Source organism: Astyanax mexicanus, chromosome 22 (assembly GCF_023375975.1).
Source record: "Astyanax mexicanus isolate ESR-SI-001 chromosome 22, AstMex3_surface, whole genome shotgun sequence".
Taxonomy (NCBI): Eukaryota; Metazoa; Chordata; class Actinopteri; order Characiformes; family Acestrorhamphidae; genus Astyanax; species Astyanax mexicanus.
In genome coordinates this window covers 18776300-18798386 of record NC_064429.1, presented here as the reverse complement: position 1 = coordinate 18798386, position 22087 = coordinate 18776300, and the positions used below count along the sequence as shown (strand labels likewise).

Genomic DNA, 22087 nt, shown 5'->3' with positions numbered 1-22087 from the left:
ACACTGACATGCCAAATGTCATTGGACATGAACCAGTCTTATTTTTAGAACTTGAATTAGATTGAGCCAGATGACATAATCATAATCGCCCACTGCACTGTCCACTGTGGGTGATAATGCCTTCTATTGTGCAGTCCCGGTACACACTTGACACTGTGGATCGAGGAGTTTTAAGTGCCTGCAGGAAATGAAATAGCCCATCCTTCTTTCAAGGTTTTAAGGAGATTTTATTGTCATTCGCATCACATGTGGTACATAAGGTGGAACGAAATTGTGATCTCACGCTCCAGTTTACACCCAAGAGCTGTTGTTAAAATATATATATATATAAAAGAGATAACTAAATAAAAGAGTGCAATAAAAATAGAATATAACAAAATAGATAAAGATAAATACACAAAAAATAAAATAGTAGGCAGAGTAGACAGGTGGCAGCAACATGAAGTCCAGAGGGCAACATGTACCACTATAAGACCTCACTCTAACTCTGATAATTCACATCACTTTCCCATGAGCATGTTAGCCAGTGTTCAGCCTCACTCACAGATATAATCTCACAACATATGCAGGTGTTTATATTTCCAAGCCATTTCCTTAGATAACACTTTGTGATCTATTAACATACTGCTATCCTATGACTTTTGGTATGTCAGTGTATACAGTATCCAATGCATGTTTGAAGCATTAAACATTAAAAGATTTTTATTACAACATTACGTACAGTGCTGTGAAAAAGTTTTTGTCTCCTCCTACATATTTCTTGTATTTTTGCTATTTTTTATCATTCTTATATATATTTAAATTAACAAACACATTTGAATATCAGACAAAGATAACCTTTTTTCATTTAGTAAGGAAAAAAAATATCCAAACTAATCTAGCCCTGTGTGAAAAAGTGTTTGCCCCCTTAATCTAATAACTTGCTTGTGCCACCCTTGGTGGCAACAACTGCAAAACCGTCAAGCATTGGTGATAACTTGCAATGAGTCTAGACCTACTCTTCTTTGCAGAATTGTTTTAATTCAGCCACATTGAATAGTTTTCGAGCATAAACTGCTTGTTTAAAATCATGCCTCAGCATGCATCTCAATTAAACTTTGACTAGGCCACTCCAAAACCTTCATTTTGTTTCGATTTTTTGAGTAATTCAGAGGTGGACTTGCTTTGTCATTGTCCTGCTGCAGAACCCAAGTAAACCTAAGCTTAAAGTCACAAACTGATGGGTGGACATTCTCTGTAAGGATTGTCTGGTAAACAGCGGAATTTATGGTTCCATCAATTACAGGAAGTTGTTCAGGTCCTGAAGCAGCAGAGCAGCCCCAGACCCATCACACTACAACCACCATGTTTTACGTTTAGAATGATGTTCTTTTTCTGAAATGTCATGTTAAAATGAGTAAGCAAGATGTAGCAGGACACACATCTTTCAAAAAGTACATTTTTGCCTCTTCAGTCAATAGAATATTTTGATAAATTAAATTTTCATACAGGAACAGTTTTGTTTGGATTGCTTTTTCCCCATTAAAAACTAAAATTAACATCGTCTAATGATCTGTAAAATGTAAGAATGACAAAAAAGCAAAAACAAGGGGGCAAATACTTGTTCACAGCATTGTACATAAACAAACTCAGCCCTGAATCATGGCACACATCAGACACACATGTATTAACTATGATCAGATTATTATTACGTTTTTATTATTTTTGGCAGCTAGAATGAAACGTGTAGTGTTGAAACACGACACTACATTAGTATTGCTTCCATTTTAATAATCATACTCTCAAACACACACACACACACACACACACACTAGAAGCTGATCTGTTTGACTGGCACATTCCTCAACACTTCCTCCATAGCGCTGGTTAATAATTAGCGATAAGCTAATGCTCTAACAGTCATTAGCTCTTGAGCCATCAGTTATCTGAAGGTAAGATAAATGCAGGGGTCTTCCTCTTTTGATCTGGGGCTTTTATGAAATGTTTATGATGTGTGTGTCAAGGTCAATTTTAGGTCATGTAGTACAGTAGCCTATGGCATATCACTCCATAGCTTCAGGAAATGTGTGCGTATGGTCATGTGTTTGAATGTGTTTCTGTTTGCATGTGTCTGTGAGTGCTGGGTAGGGTGCACAGGGGTGTGTTTCATTCAGAAAATGGGCATTTGTCAGCAGTAATTATTGTCAAGCTGACACCCATCCTTCTCACTGTAGTGTGTGTGACAGTATGTACATTCAGGTTCTTCATGTCTGCAGAGATCAGAGCCTAGTAAAATAATAATCTGGAGAAAATGATAGTCGCCATGTATCTAGTGGGTGAAGAAATTCTAAAAATGTTCCACAACGCTTTTAAAAGGTTCCAGAAGAGATATATATGAAAAGTATGGCCTGCAAAAACAAACTCTTTGGAACAAAATTGTACTGTTTACGTATGTCTGCTGAGTTGTTACCAAATCAGTTCAGTCCACCCCCCCCCAAAATGTAATAATTAAATACTGTTATGTAATTTAATCTGCTTTAATTGAAAAACATTCTAAGAATGTCCTAGAAAAAGAAACAACACATGTTAAATGATTAGCCACATCCCTGTAGCTGTTAGCTGCAGATATATTTCTGTGTTCTTGGGTTGCCAAATCCTCCTCGAGGTTACATAACAGCAGAGGTGTCTCTACTCATCTGTGTCTTGGCGTTCCAGTATAACCCAGTTACAGCATCTCTCCAACACAGAAATGTGCCCTCTCGCTCTCTCTTTCTCTCTCTTGCTCTTTTCCTCTCTCTCTCACTCTTTTCCCCTCTCTCTCGCTCTTTCTGTGGGGATTAAATAAATGGTGTGTGCACATAAACACACACACACTCTCTCTACCTCTGTTTTTCCCACATTCTTTCAAATAAATATCAAATATTGCTTTCTCTCTTTCTTTCTCTTCTCTTTTGTGCTTTTTTCTTTCTTTCTTTCTCCCCTTTACTCACTTGCTTGCTCTCCCTTGTTTTCTTCTTTTTTCTCTATTTTCTTTTTCTAGCTCTTGCCATTCTCCCCTTTTCTCTGTCTTGCTTCTTCTACTGTCTTTATTTTTCTCATTCCTCTCCTTTGTCTTGCTTTCACTTGTTCTTTCTACTTTATTTCTCTCTTTCTCTCGTTTTCCTTCTTCCTGCATCTCTTGTTTGCACTTTCTCGCTCCCTTTTTGCACTCTAATTTTCTCTATTATTCTCTTATACTCTTTCAATGCTTTTCCTTACTTTCATCCCCGTTTATAGTCACTCACTTATCTTACTTGCTGTCTCTCACTCCCTCTCTTTATTTCTCCTGCATTTCTCCACTGTCTTTTGCTTACTTTTGGCTCTATTTCATCCTTTTTATCCTCTTTTTATTCTCTTTTCTCTCTCTTCTTTGTCTCTCTCCCTTCCCCCCTCTCTCTCTCTCTCTCTCTCTCTCTCTCTCTCTCTCTCTCGCTCTCTCGATCTCTTTCGCTCTGGTTTGCATGTCAGGACTGTCAGTCTGTGTTTGAAGGTTATGGCCTCACATGGTACTCTAACCATAAAGTAGACACACACACACAGACACACACACCCATATTCCTCAGATAATTAATATTTAAAAACAGGCTTTTTGTAGATTTTCTATAATTTGAGTTGAATAGCAGCCCCTTCCTACAGCTTCTCATGTGGCTAAATTAACCATGTTTGGTTTAAAAAAACAAAGAGTTTAACAGCCGTTGAATCATTGCAGTACTGCAGTTGGATGAATATACTGTAGCCTGTTCACATTAACATTTTCTGACATTTAGTGCAGAAACCTTTATGAAACGTGATTTATAGATTCCGTCATATTCTGTCCATTGATTTTTTCCTCCCACAGGACGAGGAAGATTCGTTTGTGATGAAGGCCATCATCCACGCAATCAATGACGACAACGTTCCAGGTCTGAAGCACCTCCTGGGATCTCTAACAAGCTATGACATCAACCAGCCCAACAAGGTAAGAGAAGCCAAACAGAGACTGTGAAAGACAGAAAGCAGAGAATGTGATGCACAGAAAAACAAAAGTGGAGGAAACCAGATGAAGGCTTATAGTAGTGAACATCAGCCTGAGTGGTCTACTCAGGAATACTGGAGTAACTGTAGTCTGGCCTTCGTCCAAGCAAACCAGTAACTGAGGTCTTGATTTACCAGCAGATAAGGGTCTGGTTGTGAGTGTCCTATGACGTAGAGCTTAGGGCGCAGGTTTTCAGTGTCTCTGTCGAGTTCTACACTGATATTTGAGGTTTCTGTATAGGAGATGCTTACAGAACTGGTTTGTAATTGTAGTTTTATTGAAAGTTTTAAATGGAATGAGAATAAAACTTAAAATCAGATGGTCAAATGATTCAGCTCTTGATTGTTTGCAAGTTTGAAATGATGGTCCTAACATTTATGGATCTTCAATCAACCTTTATTAAACTCAAAGTACATTGAGGGTGGCCCTCATTTACTGTGTAGCTGAGCTAGTACACAGGTTAGGGATTGTCAAAAAAAAGTATGAATAAATAAAAAGACCCTGCATTTTAATATATAAGATCCTTTAAAATAAGCTATCAAACAAATAAGATAGAAATAAGAAATTAGTAGATGTCATAAAATCATAGGTTAGAAAATCAAAGGTAATAAAAATTATAAAAATGAAACTATGTATGAATAAATAAAACAAAGCATATAAAAGAGTAAAATTAATGTGTGTGTGTGTAATAAGCAATAACTAAAAACAATAAAAGTAGAATAAAATATATATGAAAGTAGAATCAAATAAAAGACTGCTAAAACAAACCAAAATTTTAAAAATAAATAAATAAATATGACCAAAGAAAAGCTTAAAAATATGTCAGAGACAACAAAACAACTCTAAATGCAATCATTTAAAAAGACTGTTGTCAGAATTGAGTAGCCTGATAGCAGAAGCTATAAACAGCTTGGAGTAACAGTTTGCTCTCCTAAGGGGCACATTATTACATCGACCTGAAGCCATTACAGTAAATACAGCGGACAGAACATGGTCAGATTGACTAATAAATTCATTTTGTGTTCTTGGCCACTTGTTCCCCTGAAGGGACCACAAGTCTGTCTGCTGGAAAGTAATTATCTTCTAGCTAACTTTTATAACCCATCAAACCTGCGAAGACCTCACAAGTGAAGCATCTTCCATGTGGAGGACAGTGGGGTAATGCAGAAGGGTTTTAAGCAGATTTCAGTCTGACTACAGCTGGGTTTCAGATGATATTAAGTCGAGTTTAGAAAGGAATTGAGTTTGGGTGAAAATACTTCAGGCAGCAGAAGGGTTTTGAGCAGAATTAAGTCTGACTTTGTCTGGGTTTGAGAGGAATTGAGTCAGGTTATGAGAGGAATTGAGTTGGGCTGCTGTTGGCTTTTGAGCAGAATTGAGTTGGGATGCAGATGGGTTTTGAGCATAACTGAGTCTGACTTTATCTGGGTTTCAGATTTATATTGAGTCTAGTTTTTAGAGGAATTAAGTTGGGCTGCTGTTGGTTTTTGGGCAGAATTGAGTTGGGATGCAGATTGGTTTTGAGCAGAATTGAGTCTGACTTTCTGGGTTTCAGAGTTATATTGAGTCTGGTTATTAGAGGAATTAAGTTTGGCTAAAGTTGGGTTTTGAGCGGAATTGAGTTGGACAATCTTTTAGGGACAATTGAGATGAGCTGCTTTTGGGTTTCAAGCCTAACTGAATGATTGAATGAAGATACAGTCATGTTTTAAGTCAGACTTTTCTTTTAGGCTTAAAGCATAATTGAGTCAGGGTGTGAGTCAGTTTCAGGGAGAATTGAATTGAGTTTCTGTTGGATTTCAGATTAAATTAAGTTGAAATTCTGTCAGTTCGGTGCAAAATTGAGTTGGGCTGTGGTTGGAGTTCAGGCAGAATTAAGTAAGTATGAAGTCAGGTTTCAGATGGAATTGAGTCAGGCTGTGATCAGGTTCTAGGAAAAATTTGAGTTGGGCTGTATTTGGTGTTCCGATTTGGGAAGAAATTGAGTTTAAGAACAGTCAGAAAACAGTCAGGCTTCACGTCCACGTTCAAGGAGAATTGATTAAGCAGCTGTAGAGTTTGTGAACTGTCTTGATTTGGGCTGGTTTATGTTTATTTTTTAAACTGTGGGTCCAGTTTGTCTATAGAATATGTATAGAATTCTTTCTTTTGGGACTTTGTTGAGGTCTGTATTGACTCATTAATTTCAGGAATAGTTGTGCTATTGTGCAGCTGTTATTGTGTCTACATGTGTGCATGTGCATGTGTTTGGGGGTGGGGTGGGGTCTGCTGAGACACAACAGAGACGTTTTTGTTGTTTGTTTTAAGGGAAGAGAGGGTTGAGACTAGAGAAATCTGTTTAGCAGAGAAAGAAAGAAGAAGCGCTGTTGATTGCTGTGCTTGGAGCTGTCCAGCTGTGTGTGTGTGTGTGTCTGTATGTGTGTGTGCACGCCTGTAAGTGTGTGTGTTTTATACACGCTTCAAGGAGCAGTCCCACGGCTCATGCATTAATGCATACTGAAGAGTCTCCTCCAGCTCTGTATAAATGCCTGTAATCGCCGGCGTCTCCGAGAGCATTTAATCTACCACAGAGATCAGTGGAAAACACACAGTCAGCCAATTAAAACCACCGCACAAGCAGCAGAGAATGAATCAGGCCTCGTTCCAATCACAAGTCTGAAAACCTGACTCCCATTTATTAGCCTAATTAAACACGCTCTGCAATACCTGTCCTGCTATGTGTTCAAGCTGAACAAAGATGTGATTTTTTTTTTTCATCTAAATGTGTGTGTCTTTCTTTCTTTCTCTCTCTCTCTCCTCTCAGCATGGAACGCCTCCACTCCTCATCGCTGCCGGCTGTGGAAATGTACAGATCATTGATGTGTTGATGAGGAAAGGAGCTGAGATCCAGGCTCTTGACAAGGTGCTTTTTCCTCAATTGCAGTCATACAGATCATCAACTGATCAAATGCCTCTTCAAACCAAATGACAGTGCAGTTATGTAATACACAGTAGAGGTGTAAGAAAGTATTGATATTGTATTGTATTGCTATATTTCGTTTGGCAATACTGTATAATTTTTTTAAAATACAGTAACAGTTTTTAATGATTAGATTGGTGGCACAGTACATCATTTTATCAAAAATGTAAAAAAAAAAATAAGAGACCACTTTAGTTAGAATCAGTTTCATCATTTCATCATCATTTTACTATTTATAGGTTTATGTTTGAGTAAAATTAACATTGTTGTTGTTTTATTCTGTAAACTACAGACAACATTTATCTCAAATTCCAAATAGAAATATTGTCATTTAGAGCATTTATTTGCAGAAAATGAGAAATGGCTGAAATAACAAAAAGGATGCAGAGTTTCAGACCTCAAATAATCAATCAAAAATCAATGTTTGGTGGAATAACCCTGGTTTTTAATGGCAGTTTTATACATTATGTTCTCCTCCACCAGTCTTGCACACTGCTTTTGGATAGTTTTATGCCACTCCTGGTGCACAAATTTAAGCAGTTCAGCTTGGTTTGATGGTTTGTGATCATCCATCTTCCTCTTGATTACATTCCACAGGTTTTGATTTGGTAAAATCTAAGAAACTAAACCTTTTTTATTAGTATACAGTAATAGGTGTGGAAATATAAATAAATTGGATCTGCACCACACTGGAATTTTCTACAACATTTCCTCATTTCAGCAGATCAAAAGTAAATGGACAAATTATCTCAAAAGCTATTGTATGGGCTGCATGGGCTATTCCCTCATTAATCCATCATCGGTTAAGCAGGTAAAAGGTCTGGAGAGGATTCCAGGTGTGGTATTTGGGTTTGGAGGCTGTTGTTCTGAAGCCCCAACCTGCAGTTAATGGAGCTCTCAATGGAAGTGAAACAGACGATCAAAAAAAGGAATCTATCAGAGAGATAGCAGAAATGTTAGGAGTGGCCAAATTAACAGCTTGGTACATTCTAAGGAAAAAGAGCTCAGTTTTTAGCTCCAGAACTCAAAAAGGCGTGGATGGACAGAAAACAACAGTGCAGATGATTACAGAATCCTTTCCGTGGTGAAGTAAAACCCTTCACATCTTTAACCCAAGTGAAGAATACTCTTCAGAAAGCAGGTCTATTAGTATCTCAGTCTACCATAAAGAGAAAACTTCATGAGAGCAAACAAGGTAATTGTTTCATTTCAATCCAGTGGGATGGCATGCAGAGAGCCCAAATCATGAAGATTGTGTCGCTGTCCAAATATTTGTGAGCTTAACTGTATCAAAAGCTATTAGAACTGCAAGTAATAGTATCTTATGGTCAGTACTAGCTGTCTATTAACTTATTTACATCTGGCAATCACCTCATTGTCAAATTGACCACTGTAATATATACTACATATACTATATAAGGGTGTACTCACACTATGCCCGGTTGGGTTGAATCGTGCCAGAGCACGGTTCGGCCCCCTCCCCACTCCCACGCAGGCCTGCACTCACACTGCGCTAAACGATCCGTGCCCGAGCACGCTTTCGTCATCAACAGGTGACTTTTCTTGATCCGTGCCCGGGCACGGTACAGATGCAGTGTGAGCGCAAACCGTGCCCGGGCACGGGTCCAAGTGAAATGTGCTCGGGCCCACCTCTCCAAGCGGGCCTGGGCACGGTTCAGCGTACCGTGCCCGGGCACGGTTCGGAGCGATCACACTAGCCAAACGAACCGTGCTTTGGGAGGTAACCGTGCCCGGGCACGGTTCGGATTGCCTAGTGTGAGTACACCCTAAGATGAAAAGCTGTTGCTATATAGTGCACTATTTTTGTAACAGTGCTTTTGTTCACTGGCAATGATTCTGACTAAAACAATTCTGTGGTCTTAAGAGTTATGTAGTGTCTACTTGGTGTTTGGGAACTTCAAAAGGGCAGAATTGTACAATGTGCAACAATAAGCATGATGACCATTTTAGATACAGTCAAAATAGCACCACAGTAACACTACGTTTCATTCTCTCTCACAGTCTGGAGCCAACGCTATCTACTACGCCTCCCGCCACGGCCACGTGGAGACACTGAAATATCTCCATGAAAAGAAGTGCCCTCTGGACGTCCAAGATAAGGTGCCTCTCTCTTTCTCTCTCTCTCTCTCTCTCTCACACACACACACACACACACACACACACATGCACTTTAACAACCCGTGCGTCTTCAGAGAGAGGCTACATTTGAGGTTGCCCCCTCCTCCCTCCACCCCTTTCCATCTATCTATCCGGCACCTTTTCATCTCTCGCTCTGAGCTCGTCCTCCTCTCCGCTTTCTTTGCGTTATTTGCAGTTGCCATGGTTACTCGGCGGGTTGAGACGGGCTCGGTGTATGAAATAAGCCCGGTGTTTACAAGGCCTCCTCTCCAGACTCGAGAGCGCTCCCAAATTGCAGCGTGGAGGGCCGTCGAGTGTGTGTAGCACCGCACAGAGTCATGCCCATAAGTGTGCACTACTTTGTTCTGGATGGAAATTGAGTGGCTTACAAGGTGCATGGGCTGCCTGTTTAACTCAGAACCGCTCTGATGAATTAGTAGCCAAGTAGCTAAGTTGCCGTTGCCACCACACTTATGTTTACTGTTTCCACAGTTGCAGGGATAGTGCTGGGATTGTGAATTAATCAAAAAATAAAAAAGCTGCTGGAAGCTGAAGGTTGTCTGAATGTACGTTGTTAATAGTCATGAGTGGCCTTTGCTTTTGAAGTGCAGTTGAAAAGGTTGCTGTGTAATGGGTTAGACAAGCCAGTTACTACACAGCTAATGAAATTAGCCTAGAAATGTCTTCATATAAAGAATGCAAAAAAACTACAAAAACTGATCCCATAATGTTTTACTATATATTACTTTAAAAATACAATTAGATACAATTAAAGAAATAGAGCATTTTGGGGAAAACTCAACAATTGAATGGAGGCTCTTGTACCCTATTGGGTCAGGAAAAAGTATGTGAAACCTTTGGAAGTTCATGGTTTTCTACATATATTTGTCATAAAATGTGATCTGATCTTCATCAAAGTCAAGGATATGTAATGGTATATAAAGGGAAAAAATAAGGTGTCTAAAATAATTACACAGAAATATTTGATCATTCATGTTTTCATTGAGAATAACCATAAAAACTTCATAGTGCTGGTGGAAAAGTATGTTAATCTCAAAAAAGCTATTTAGAGTAGAAGTGGTCATGTCCAAGGAATATGACAGAGCAATAGCAGTTCTGCCAGGAAAAATGGGCTGAAATTCCTTCTAAACGATTTGCAGGTATGATGATGGTGGTTGAGGCTGCCAGGGGGAATCAAGCAACTATTCATTCCAAGGGTTCATTTACTTTTTACTACCATTTTAATTGTTGAGTGTGTTCAATAAAGACCTGCAAGATTATATTTATTGTGTAATTATTATTTGCACATTATATTGTTTGATATAGATCAGATTTATGACAAATATATACAGAAAAAAACATGACATTCCAAAAGGGTTCACCTATTTTTTTCTTGTAACTTCTCTGGTGTGCACTCTGCAAACTGTCCCACTTTTTTGGAATTAATGAGACAGGTGGCAGACTGAGGTGGAAAAGCTAAGAAATTTTGGGCTTGGAGCAAATCTTGTAGAACTTGTTAACAGAAGATCTACACCTGAAAACCACCCACGTCTGATCGAGATGTATATTAAATGCATTGTGAAAGTACTGCTTTTTATGTATTGTTACAAAATATGTTAGGGAATACATTAAGAACATTGTAAACAGAAATTTAAGCCAGTTCTGAATGTGTTTATTCCTGCTCTGCTAATGGTTTGTATCAGTTTATATCAGCTATGTTAATGGTCTGCTTTTCTGTATTCTGTGGGTTCCAGTCAGGTGAGACGGCTCTGCATGTAGCTGCTCGCTATGGCAATGTGGATGTGGTCCAATACCTCTGCAGTATTCACGCCAACCCTGACCTGACTGACCGGGTATGTAGCACAAATACACACACACACATCTGCTCACCTTGAAAGAAACTGTGTACTGCAGGGAGAACTCCTCAGGGTATCTATTTGAAGCCTCCAAGCTGCAGTCAGCTTTAAAGCTGAAGTATCAGATAGTTTAATAGATGGTTTTACTTAGAAGGTTATTAAAGGTTATTAAAAAGTATTTATTCTGTGTTTGATAGACATTTCTTCTACTGTGCAGAGAAAGCCTACTTGCTTTAAGAATTTGATAGCATTTGGTGACATGAGTTATAGTGATGTCAAGACTGTGGTCAGGATGTTGGCAGATCAACACCGCACCTCATCCCCAACTCCCCAACTTATCCCAAAAGTATTGGATGGAGAACCATTATTCCAGAAGACACAGTTCCACTGCTTCATGGCTCAATGCTTGCTGGGGGATTTTTTTTTTTTACCCTTCTACTAATCTGTGCCTGTCATCAGCCATCTATTGACTACTTCTCTACAGAGACTAGACAACAGATGTCTCAATTAGTAAAGTAAGAAAATTGGTTACCTTGCTTAGGTAGAAATGTTGGTTATTTGCTACTTTTTTTTATTTTACCAAATTGAAAACCTCTGGAATATAGTCAAGAGGAAGATGGATGATCACAAGCCATCAAACTAAGCTGAACTGCTTGAATTTTTGCACCAGTTGTGGCATAAAATGATCCAAAAGCAGTGTGTAAGACTGGTGGAGGAGAACATGCCAAAATGCATGAAAACTGTGATTAAAAACCAGGGTTAATTCACCAAATATTGTTTTCTGAACACTTAAAACTTGCATTATTTAAGGTCTGAAAGCTTGGCATCTTTTTTGTTATTTCAGTCATTTCTCATTCTCTGCAATTAAATGCTCTAAATGACAATACTTTCATTTGGAATTTGTGAAAAATGCTGTCTGTAATTTATGTTAAAATTATGTTCATTTTACCCGAACATAAACCTATAAATAGCAAAATCAGAGAAACCGACTCAGAAACTGAAGTGGTCTCTTAAATGTTTTCCAGAGCTGTATACTTTACTGGAGTAATTATTTTTCAGACGGATTTTTACTTCTACTGTTAACATTTTCACAGAATTATCTTTTTTACTTTTTACACCTTACATTTAACAAAAGCCTGATTACTATCCAGATAAATACCTCCATCCAGATGGTGAACATAGCAGACGTATGTAGTCTAGTATAAAGATGAACCGTGGCTAAGACTCAAGAGAACTCAAGCTCTCAAAATGTCCCAACTAAGGTTTAACTTTAATATATGTGCATTGTACTAAAATGCATTCATTTTTATGAGCTGAAAACAGGGAGCCTAGTGTCCCAAATCTATCAACATTAACATTATAATATAACATTATAATCATTATGGCTATTAGTAAAATAGCCATAGGAGGGGGTGGTACCCTATAGGACCCTGTAGATCAGCCTAAGCTTTTGTTTTTAATGCCATTTTTCCCCTTACATTACTTTTATACTTTAAGTCGTTTTTAAAAGCAGTACTGTTACTATTTCTTAAAGAGTAAAAAGCTTGAGTTGATACTTCAACTTCTACAGAATTATTTTTTAAACCCTAGTATGTATATGTCTACCCGAGTAATGAATGTCAATATGTTTGACACCTTTGCTAGACAAGCTGTAAATGATAGTGTACATTTGCACATCTGTGTCAGCAATGTCTGAATGCAAACTAAAGTAACGTTTTGGCCACAATTATTTAGATATATTGTGTATACCTGTTTCAGTGTTTTCATGTGAACTGGTATAAATTCCTTTAGCCTCTAATACTGATCTAGTACCGCCAGTTTAGGATAGCTCAGCTTGCAGAATCCAGTACAAGCACTCATTAGTTCCATATTTATGCTTGAGCAGCTTTGATAAAGTTGAAAGCTAGAAAAGTAGTGATTGATTTTGCACTGACTGCTATGAGAGTGTCAGAGAGATCATCCATTTTCTACTTCACTTCACTGAGCAAGCATTCAAAACACTCAGTAATGACTTCATTAAGCAAACAGAAGCAGTTCATATTGAAATATTGCTCAGTCAGGCAAGCACTGCAAGATCTTTAGTTTGGTGCATTATTAATGTAATGCAAGAAATGCATCATTTACTATGAAAAGCTTTGGAACTACGGCTTTAGTTTTTAGAACAAAATTAGATATCCTGTTATCAACAAACATTATTAATAAGTATGTTTTGTTGCTAAACACTAAAGTAGCAGCCAGTTTTAGCAGCCAGTCTTAAAGTCTAAAATTTGCCCACGCTCTTGTGCATTTTAATAGATACCAGCATATCATACCTTGTCAGAAACGACTTTAGACAACTTGCATTTAATTCAGTTTTTCTAACAGCTTAAAGCAGTTTGCCAAAGATTGCATTTGTAGAGTGTTTTCAGTTGTTTTTTGATGTATAAATAGTAGGCATGTGACTTGGATGGGGTGAAAAAGATAAAAACAAAAGCCTATTTATCACCCTGTTATGCTGCCTCAGAATGAAATACACTGACACTGGCTTGTAAGGGACAAATAATATAAGATCTGCTTTTACTGGCTGGTTTACAGGGCTTCTAATTGGTAATGGCACAGCTGTCTAATCCTTTATCATTATGTTCATCCTACAGGAGCAGGAGACTCCTCTGCACTGTGCTGCATGGCACGGGTACTCGCCGGTGGCTCGGGCTCTGTGTGAGGCCGGCTGTGACGTGAACGCCCGAAATCGTGAGGGCGAGAGCCCACTGCTGACTGCCTCGGCTCGCGGCTTTAGAGACATCGTTGAGTGCCTGCTGGAACATGGGGCCGACATGGATTCCACTGATAAGGTGAACACATACACTAAGGAACTTCAACTGTACTTCTAGACTACGTAGGGTGCTGTTTTAATATCTTACTATTCAGACTATGCTTTACACTAACTAAATCATAATAATCACTATTATAAAGTTAAAATGTACATATGGTTACACTATTTAATATTTGCACTGGTGATATACATTTTTTTGTTTGTTTCATGTAAGTAAAAATTGTGCATCGGATAAAAGGCGCACTATCAATGAATGTCTATTTTCTGGTCTATTTTCATACATAAGGTGGGGGGTAGCTAATTAAGTTAAGTAAAGCTAAGCTAAGTAAACAAAGCTAAGTAATCAAAAAAGACTTTCTTCTAAAGTCACACGAGCGCTGGATGTTAATTTACACATTTCTTGCCTTAAAACTGTTTATTTGGGTGAGTAAACGTTTCAGTTTGTTTTACAGTAAGCTTAGATTCCCGAATTTCTCCAGCACTAAGGCTGGATGGAGCATTAGTGGTTAACCGCTAAAAGGTATAATATAAGACATTTTTAAATAATGCAAAATATTGTTTATAAATGTATCGTCAAACCTTTGGAAATTGACATCTTTCAATCCTGTAATTTTGTTAGTTACTTGCACATAAGGTGTTAGATGTTGCTTTAGTGTCAGAAGTTTCATCTTCTTCACTAGATCTTTGTTTTATTTCTTAGTAGCTATCAAAAAATATATATTTTCTGTGTAAACTAGCTTATCACTCTTTATCAGCAAGTGTGTGTGAGTGTTTAACATCTAGCCAACATTAGCTAGATTAGTTTTAACTGAGCCAGCTCTACACATTCTTACCAACATGTTCAGATTAGGGCACATTTCTTGCATGTCACTTTCATACTAACTTCCAAAAAATTTAATAATGACCTGATTTTTCCTTAATGTGAACACATGAAGACCCTCCACTGGGTTGACTGGTAAAGAGCTCTGCTAATTCCTCATTTCCTTTAAACCTAATAAACTCATTCAGTTAAGGGACAGAGTAAATGTCCTGAGACAGACTGCAGAACCTGGACATCTGGCATTGTGAACAGCATCTCTGTGGCGGCCCACAGTAATGTAATGGTGTATAAAATGTGTGTGTCTGTGTGTTACAGGATGGCCACATTGCTCTGCACTTGGCTGTGAGGAGGTGTCAGATTGAGGTGGTGAAATGCCTGCTCAGCCACCACTGTTACGTCGACCACCAAGACCGGCATGGCAACACGCCACTGCACATCGCCTGTAAAGATGGCAACCTGCCAGTCATCTCGCTGCTCAGCACTGCTAAAGCCAACCTGGACATCCCAAACAAGGCAAGTTTCTTATAGATGGCCTTTCAATGAGCTTTTGTTTTTGATTTATATGAACTAACAAAGAATTTCATAATTTTTCCTAAACTCCTTGCACCTCCTATATGATTATTAAATCATCAATAAATGATAACTTTACAGAGGAAGGAAAAACATCAGTGGAAAGACCTATCAATCTCAATATTTTAGCTGAAAATCAGCCGCTAGCGATACATAGATGATCGATCTTCCTGTCTCTAGTAATAATAAGGTTACATAAACACAAAGTAACAACTGTTTAATCAACAACACTATTAAAGTGTAAAATATTTACTGCTATTACTACAATTTTAGGATTGTAAGTATGGATTAAAAACCTTTACCAAAATTATCAGGTACAATACAATATGGCAAAACCCTACTAGCTAGTTCCACTTTTTAAAGTCCTTGCTAAAGTGTGAACAGACTAATCAAAAAAAACAATTACACTTCTCTTTCCCCCCTGTAACTTTCTGTAGGCTGAAGTTTCTGTTCACCCCGTTAACTTTGAGAAGCCCTTCCTCTCTTCACATTTGCTGCAGTATTTTAGCAGTGATTGGTTGGACTGTTCTGATTTCCTTGTGTGAATGTACTTTCTGTTCTATCGCTGTGTGCCGCGAACTCATTGGATCTGGCACCTCCATTAGCCAGCAGGCAGAAGATGGATGCTGGCTTTCACTTGAGGCTTAACAGGCCGCGAGGAACAAACCGTTATTAATGTCGGGTTGCGCTGTCCTGTCAACGTTCCTTCTGAGCCGCAAAAACAGAGAACTGTTGTTTTTTATTTCCAATTCAGCTGTCGAGCTGGGATTTCCAGAATATGTCCTTCAGAAACTGTTTAGGATTTTTATTTGATGTCTTTTTATTTGGATGGTCCTGTCGTAGATCTACAGATGTTTAAATTATTAACAAACTACATGGTTAAAACTCATCTAATTCCCAATGGAAGGTCTTATGGCTAAGAATAGAAGTTGGTTAGGGGTAGAATCCAGATTTTACTGTGTAAGCTTTTTAAAATTACATTAACGTGTTTGAAAATGATTAGACTGGTAAAATATGAATATTATAAAATATGAATATTGTGGCCCCTTGATGATCCTCAAAATCCTACATCCACCACTAAATAGCATTTTTATGTTTAACTTTATCTTTTTTATGCAGTTTGGGAGGACGGCTCTCCACGTGGCAGCAAGTAACGGGGGTGTGGAGGTGGTGCGGCATCTCTGCGTAGCTGGAGCCAACACGGAGGCCATCACTAACGTGAGTTACAAGATTTTCAAAAACTATTACATTTTTTTCTGTTTCAGCTGATTTAGAGGAAGCAAATCAGGTCATGGTAAATTACTTTAATACTAACACATTCATTGCATGTTATGGATTATTACTCTGGATGTTATTCATCTGTGTTTGATGTAAATCTTATCAGTGATGTTAACTTAGTAACTCATGTGACTGTTATATAATAGCTACAGAACTGTTTATAGCAGCTAATAAAGAGTAAGTCTTCAAACTTCAAAATAGTTACTAATATTTGGATTATTGTTAATCCTGGTAACAAGACTTATTGCTACTAAAACCTGTAAAACTGTGTTTGAAATGGATGTACCTTGGATACTTTCTAATATTCTACTGTCTTTAGAGGCTATCTGGAAAATATTTAGAGGCATTGGTCCAATAAAGTCTCAGCAGTGTACTTTTGAATCACTAATAACGTTAGAGGATTTAGAAGGCAATTTTCTTTCCCAGTAGAACAATGGCAGAGCTTAATATGCAGCCCCAGGGAGCATGCAGAGAACCTCCACAATCGGTCTCCCATAATATTAATAACACACTTTCAATTCACATTTTTAAGTGTGTTCATTTATCACATGTGATGACTCAAATTGACATTCCAGTAATTAGCACGTTCTATTACGTGAAACCCAGTCCCTGCAGAAGCATAAGAAATGCAAGCAAGTCAAGAGAAAAGTCACTGACTCATGTGAAATTGAGTATCGAGTTTCTTTACGTAACTTGCTTCTAAACGATTTCTGAAAGCAGTTCTCTTTCTCGAGCACGGACTCTTCACTGCCTGGTACCAGCAGCAGCATGGTGGAGTCATGTCTGCCCGGCTACTAAATGAGTGTAAAATCAATACAGGTCAAGGCTGTGAGCCTTGTGTCTGTGTGTGCCTGTGTACCTTTGTGTATATCTGTGTGTCTGTGCTCATGTGCGTCTCTACCTGTGTGTGCCTGTGTATCTGTGTCTGTGTGCATGCATGTCTGTGTGCACTTGTGTGTCTGTGTCTGCCCGCCTGTGTGTCTCTGTGTTTGTGTGTGTCTGTGTGCGTCTCTACCTGTGTGTGCCTGTGTCCGTCTGTGTGCATGCGTGTGTCTGTGTGCACGCGTGTGTCCGCCCGTTTATCTCTGTGTCTGTCTTCGTGTGCGTCTCTACCTGTGTGTGCGCCTGTGTATCTCTGCCTGTGTGCGAGACTGTGTGCGTGCGTGTTAGAGAGAGCGAGAGATGAAACTGACTGGTGTGATCTGTGCTGTCAGACATTAGTATCTAGTTTGTTTGCACGTACGATAGGATGAGACTCTTTGTCTTCCTGCTTCTGATTCGACTGAATATTGATGGCAGATAAAATATAATCATCTGAAATAATCTGATAAAGGTTTCACTGATTTACGCTGATTGTGGCTGTATTATAAGTTTGGATCTGGTTTGGATTACTAAGAAGCCTGCTGTAAATGTACATTACCGGTCAAATGTTTTAGAACACCCCTATTTTTAGTTGTTAGTATAAATATAGCAGTTTTATAAATTCAGTAATAAAACATTTGTCTGTTTCGTAAATTGAAACTTGCCAAGACCCTGATTTTGTATAAAATAATAAGTGTTATAAAAACAAAAACAATACCTTGCAAACAAACAGCTAAAGATAAATACAGTAAATGGCACAATTATAATGTGTTTTTAAAATTCTATACAGTATTACAAAACAAAATATTCCTATACGCTATTAATATTTTAATACTACCCTACAGGATACCCACCAGGTTTTATTCCTGTCAGTTGGTGTAAAAAAAATAATCGATGATCAGTATATATAATATTATAATATAATATATATATTTTAGCTAAAATTTAGTTCCATTAAATTTATACATCAGTCAGACCCTAGATCTTATAGTCCTGACAAGCCATAAAAAGCTTTTCCCAGTATGTCCCTAAGTAATTATTATAGGATAGTCAGCACTGGCTCAGTTGGACCCTCTCTGCAGATTCACATATGCAGCACAGATGAAGGACAACAGACTCTCCACTCTCACTACAGCAGCATTCCCAATCAATAACTTTCACCACCCCCTCATTCACCCCCGCTCCACTACCCTCCCAGGCCAGTGTGCAGTCTCCTCTGAGGGCTTCCTGACTAATGAATTGTCTCACACCTATTCAGTCTGCCTGCTCAGAAAATGGTTTCTGGTGGCCCCTGTGTTGCTTTGTGGAGTTAATATTATATGTTGGCTGATGCAGTATGCATGTACGTTACTGGACGCTGTGGGGTTTGGTTCAATAATTTATTATCTGTGGCATTTTTATGGCCCCTGCTCATGTCCTGGCTACTGTGTGTCATGGAGTTGTGGAAGCACTGAAATTCTACTGCCCTGGATATAAAACTGACGAGTGTTAGTCATAAATATACTGCGTTGAAATACAGTGTTGCAGTTCTGTGCTTTAACCCTTAAAAGTCCTGTGTTAATACTGTTGGTTTGCTACTAATGTAAATACATGATTAGTGTGTTAATATATTCACTGTTTGTTTAAATATTTGTGTGTCTGTCAAAGGATGAAAGAGAAATGTAAGAAGACCACTAAGGTTTTGTGTGCTTGTGTATTTTTTAACACTCTTTCTTGGTTATATGCTTACATTCATATTCACACAATCAATTCTATATTATTGCACAGATTGGATTTGGTTAGCTTGATTGGTCAAATTCATTAATGTTATTTGTATCTGTAGTATCTGGAATGTGTACAAATCTGGTATGCTATGATTTGAAAATATCATATTTTTCATGTCTATGCAGTCCTGAAAAAAAGAGATGAGAACCACTTTTGGTTCTATGAAGAACTGTTATTGTAATAAAGATTTAAGCCCAATCCCATTATACACTTAGCCCTACCCCTCTGTTTTGAACATGTACACCTAAGGGTAGGATGACCCACAGCCTGCAGCGGCTGCATCATTAAAGGTGGAATGGAAAAATAAATAACAGCTCATTTTAGCTCGCCATCAAAGACAAATGAAGGGTTGGACAGTGATAATTGAATGCTGCACCACCTCCCCCCTTTCTGAAGACTGTAAGATAGGATGCTGTAAAGTTAACTTACCTAGTAACCAACTAACCAGCAGCTAGTTTGCTGGACTTCAGCGCTCCACTGCTATCAAATCAACCCAGCAGGATCAACTACATTTTTTTTGAAGGGTTGTCCCAGTTTCTATAGGGAATAAGTGGTTTCTTCCCTTATATAACACTGTTCCAAGGGAAAGAGTTACCCTCGAAAACAAGGGGTACAAATTACAAATAGGATTGGGCCTCAGTGAGTGTCTTTAAGAGTCTTTACTCTCAGTTTAAGACCCCATTTACACCTGGTCATTTCATCAGGATTATATCTGGATATGGTCAAACCACATTAAAATGCAAGTGTAAACACATTGGAAGAAATAAAAAAAATATAATTTGGAACACCAGTAATAATTGTTGACCAATCAGCAAATTAGCAGTCATGTGACAACAAAGTATAAATCTTACCAAGATAAAATCCATCTTCTAGTCACATGAATTGGCCAGGTATAAAGGGGGTTGTAAAGGTTCTTCACTCAAATCATTTTACAAACATGGTTCTTTATGGAACCAAAAATGGTTCTTCAATGGCACTGCTTAAAAGAACCTGTGAAAGCACTCTTGTTTTTGTCAGTGCACGTCCATAAAAAGAACTGTAGTCAGAATGCATTCGAAGAACACCTTGATTTGTGCAGTCTCCTCAAATACTTTCCTCAGCCTTGAGCTGTGAAAGCTTCTGCAGTCAAACAAAGCTAAATATGTCCCAGAAGGACCTGATAGAAGACCAAAGGGAAAGAAATAAGAAAGAATAAAAGCCCAAAGGCAAGAGGAGTAAAAATTGGATGATGTGCTGGATGGTATATGATGTAGTCATATTAGAAAGCACTCCTGCTGATCAGAGGGCATTTAGTTTATTCAAATACTAGCATTAACTGAGAATCTTTAACGGCTGATGAAGTCAGAGTTATAACACACACATTTAACCCCCTGCCAGGCCCTCGCTGCCTTTTGCTTCTTCTCCACTGTGTTCTTTCATGTGTGAGAATGTAAGGGAGAAAGAGAGGTGGTTGAGATCAAAACAGAAGAAAGACAAACACTCTGCATTCTTATCAATTAACAGTCTACACCTAACAATAATGTTTCTTTAATCAGAATCAAAGAGAAGCCTGATTATTTGAGATTGTATTTTGCTTTTGATTTGAGTAATGCTGATTGCTGTTTTTAGTAGATAGTGGTACAGATTAAGGGTGGATGGAAAGACAAGCTTGTATTAAAAAAAAAACAGCTATTGTTCTAGTACCACTTCTGTATGGAGAAGATAAACTACAACTACAATACTTGACATGCTACTCCCCTTATTCTTTATGGTACTGGTCTTACAAGATCTTGGAAAATAGTTTTGAGATTCTGGTCCATGCAGACACGTAAATACACGTATTATCGTTTCATGAAGTCAGTTTGAGATGGCTTTTGCTTTGTGACATTGCTTTGATATCATGCTCGAAGTAGTTGTTAGAAGTAAATTGTGGTCATGAAGGGATGGTCAATGCACATGGTCAACCAATGATTGTCTGGGAAACCATTTCCCACATCATTACTCCACCTTCACCAGCTTGTTGGCACCAAAGTCTGACTCTTTGGCCATCTGTGCACCTCAGCAAGAATCAAAATTCCTTAGATCAGACCATGCTTTTCCTGTCTTCAGCTGACCAGGCTTGTTGGGTATGTGCCCACTGCAGCCTCAGCTTTCTGTTCTTGGCTGACAGAAGTGAAACCTAGCTTTGGTTTTCTGCTGCTGTAGCTCATCCTCCTCAAGGTTGGACGTGTTGTGCATTCTGAAATGCTTTTCTGCTCATCTCAACTGTACAGAGTGATTTACTGTACTGGTTACTGTATCCTGCTATTCTGACAGCTCCATCCAGTCAGGCCTTTTACATGGACATTTCTCACCAAAAAGATGCTTTAGCCTGCAGAAATGCTGCACACTAAGTGACCAGATTGCATGTTTTTATTTAGCAGAGACTGAACAGCTTGAAAAGTACAACTCTGTCCCATTACAGAGCAGAATTAATACTGCTTTTACCCAGGAAATGGAAAAGCAGCGGTTTTGAACTCTTATATTTTGCATCGTTTTGGAACTAATTTGTCTTCTGATTCAGTTTACAGTGTGTATGTGTGTGGAGTACCCTATCCATTCACATTTATTTGGCCTGTTTAGCTCTGAGCAGAGACCACAGCTGTTTCTCTTGTGTGTGTGTGTGTGTGTGTGTGTGTGTGTGTGTGTGTGTGTGTGTGTGTGTGTGTGTGTGTGTGTGTGTGTGTGTGTGTGTGTGTGTAGCAAATGAGCTTGTGGTCCCAGGTGTTGGCTGATGGGGTAGGAGGGTAGTTATTTTGGGGATTTGGGGTTAACTGGTTTTCCCCCTCCCCCAAGCCCCTGAGGTTTGTGTGTTTGTGGGTCTGTGGTCTGTTTATGGTATCTGTGTTAATCCGTGCATGTGTATGTGCTGACTCGGCCCATGCTCAGCATGTGGCCTCCTATCCACTCCCATCACAATGCAGCAACGCCCAATCAGACTTATGCCCTGAGCCCCGTAAATCCATGCTGTCTTCAC

General features: G+C 38.6%; 1 protein-coding gene across 1 annotated transcript in view; it reads left to right on the top strand.

The window, feature by feature from the left end:
* dapk1 (death-associated protein kinase 1) overlaps positions 1–22087 on the top strand; it is a 101645-nt gene that overhangs the window by 64850 nt on the left and 14708 nt on the right. The window contains exons 12-18 of the mRNA XM_007257684.4: positions 3857–3976; positions 6837–6935; positions 9015–9113; positions 10886–10984; positions 13621–13818; positions 14935–15132; positions 16309–16407. Of these exons, the coding sequence (XP_007257746.2) occupies positions 3857–3976; positions 6837–6935; positions 9015–9113; positions 10886–10984; positions 13621–13818; positions 14935–15132; positions 16309–16407 (912 nt within the window). The remainder of the gene's footprint in view (positions 1–3856; positions 3977–6836; positions 6936–9014; positions 9114–10885; positions 10985–13620; positions 13819–14934; positions 15133–16308; positions 16408–22087) is intronic.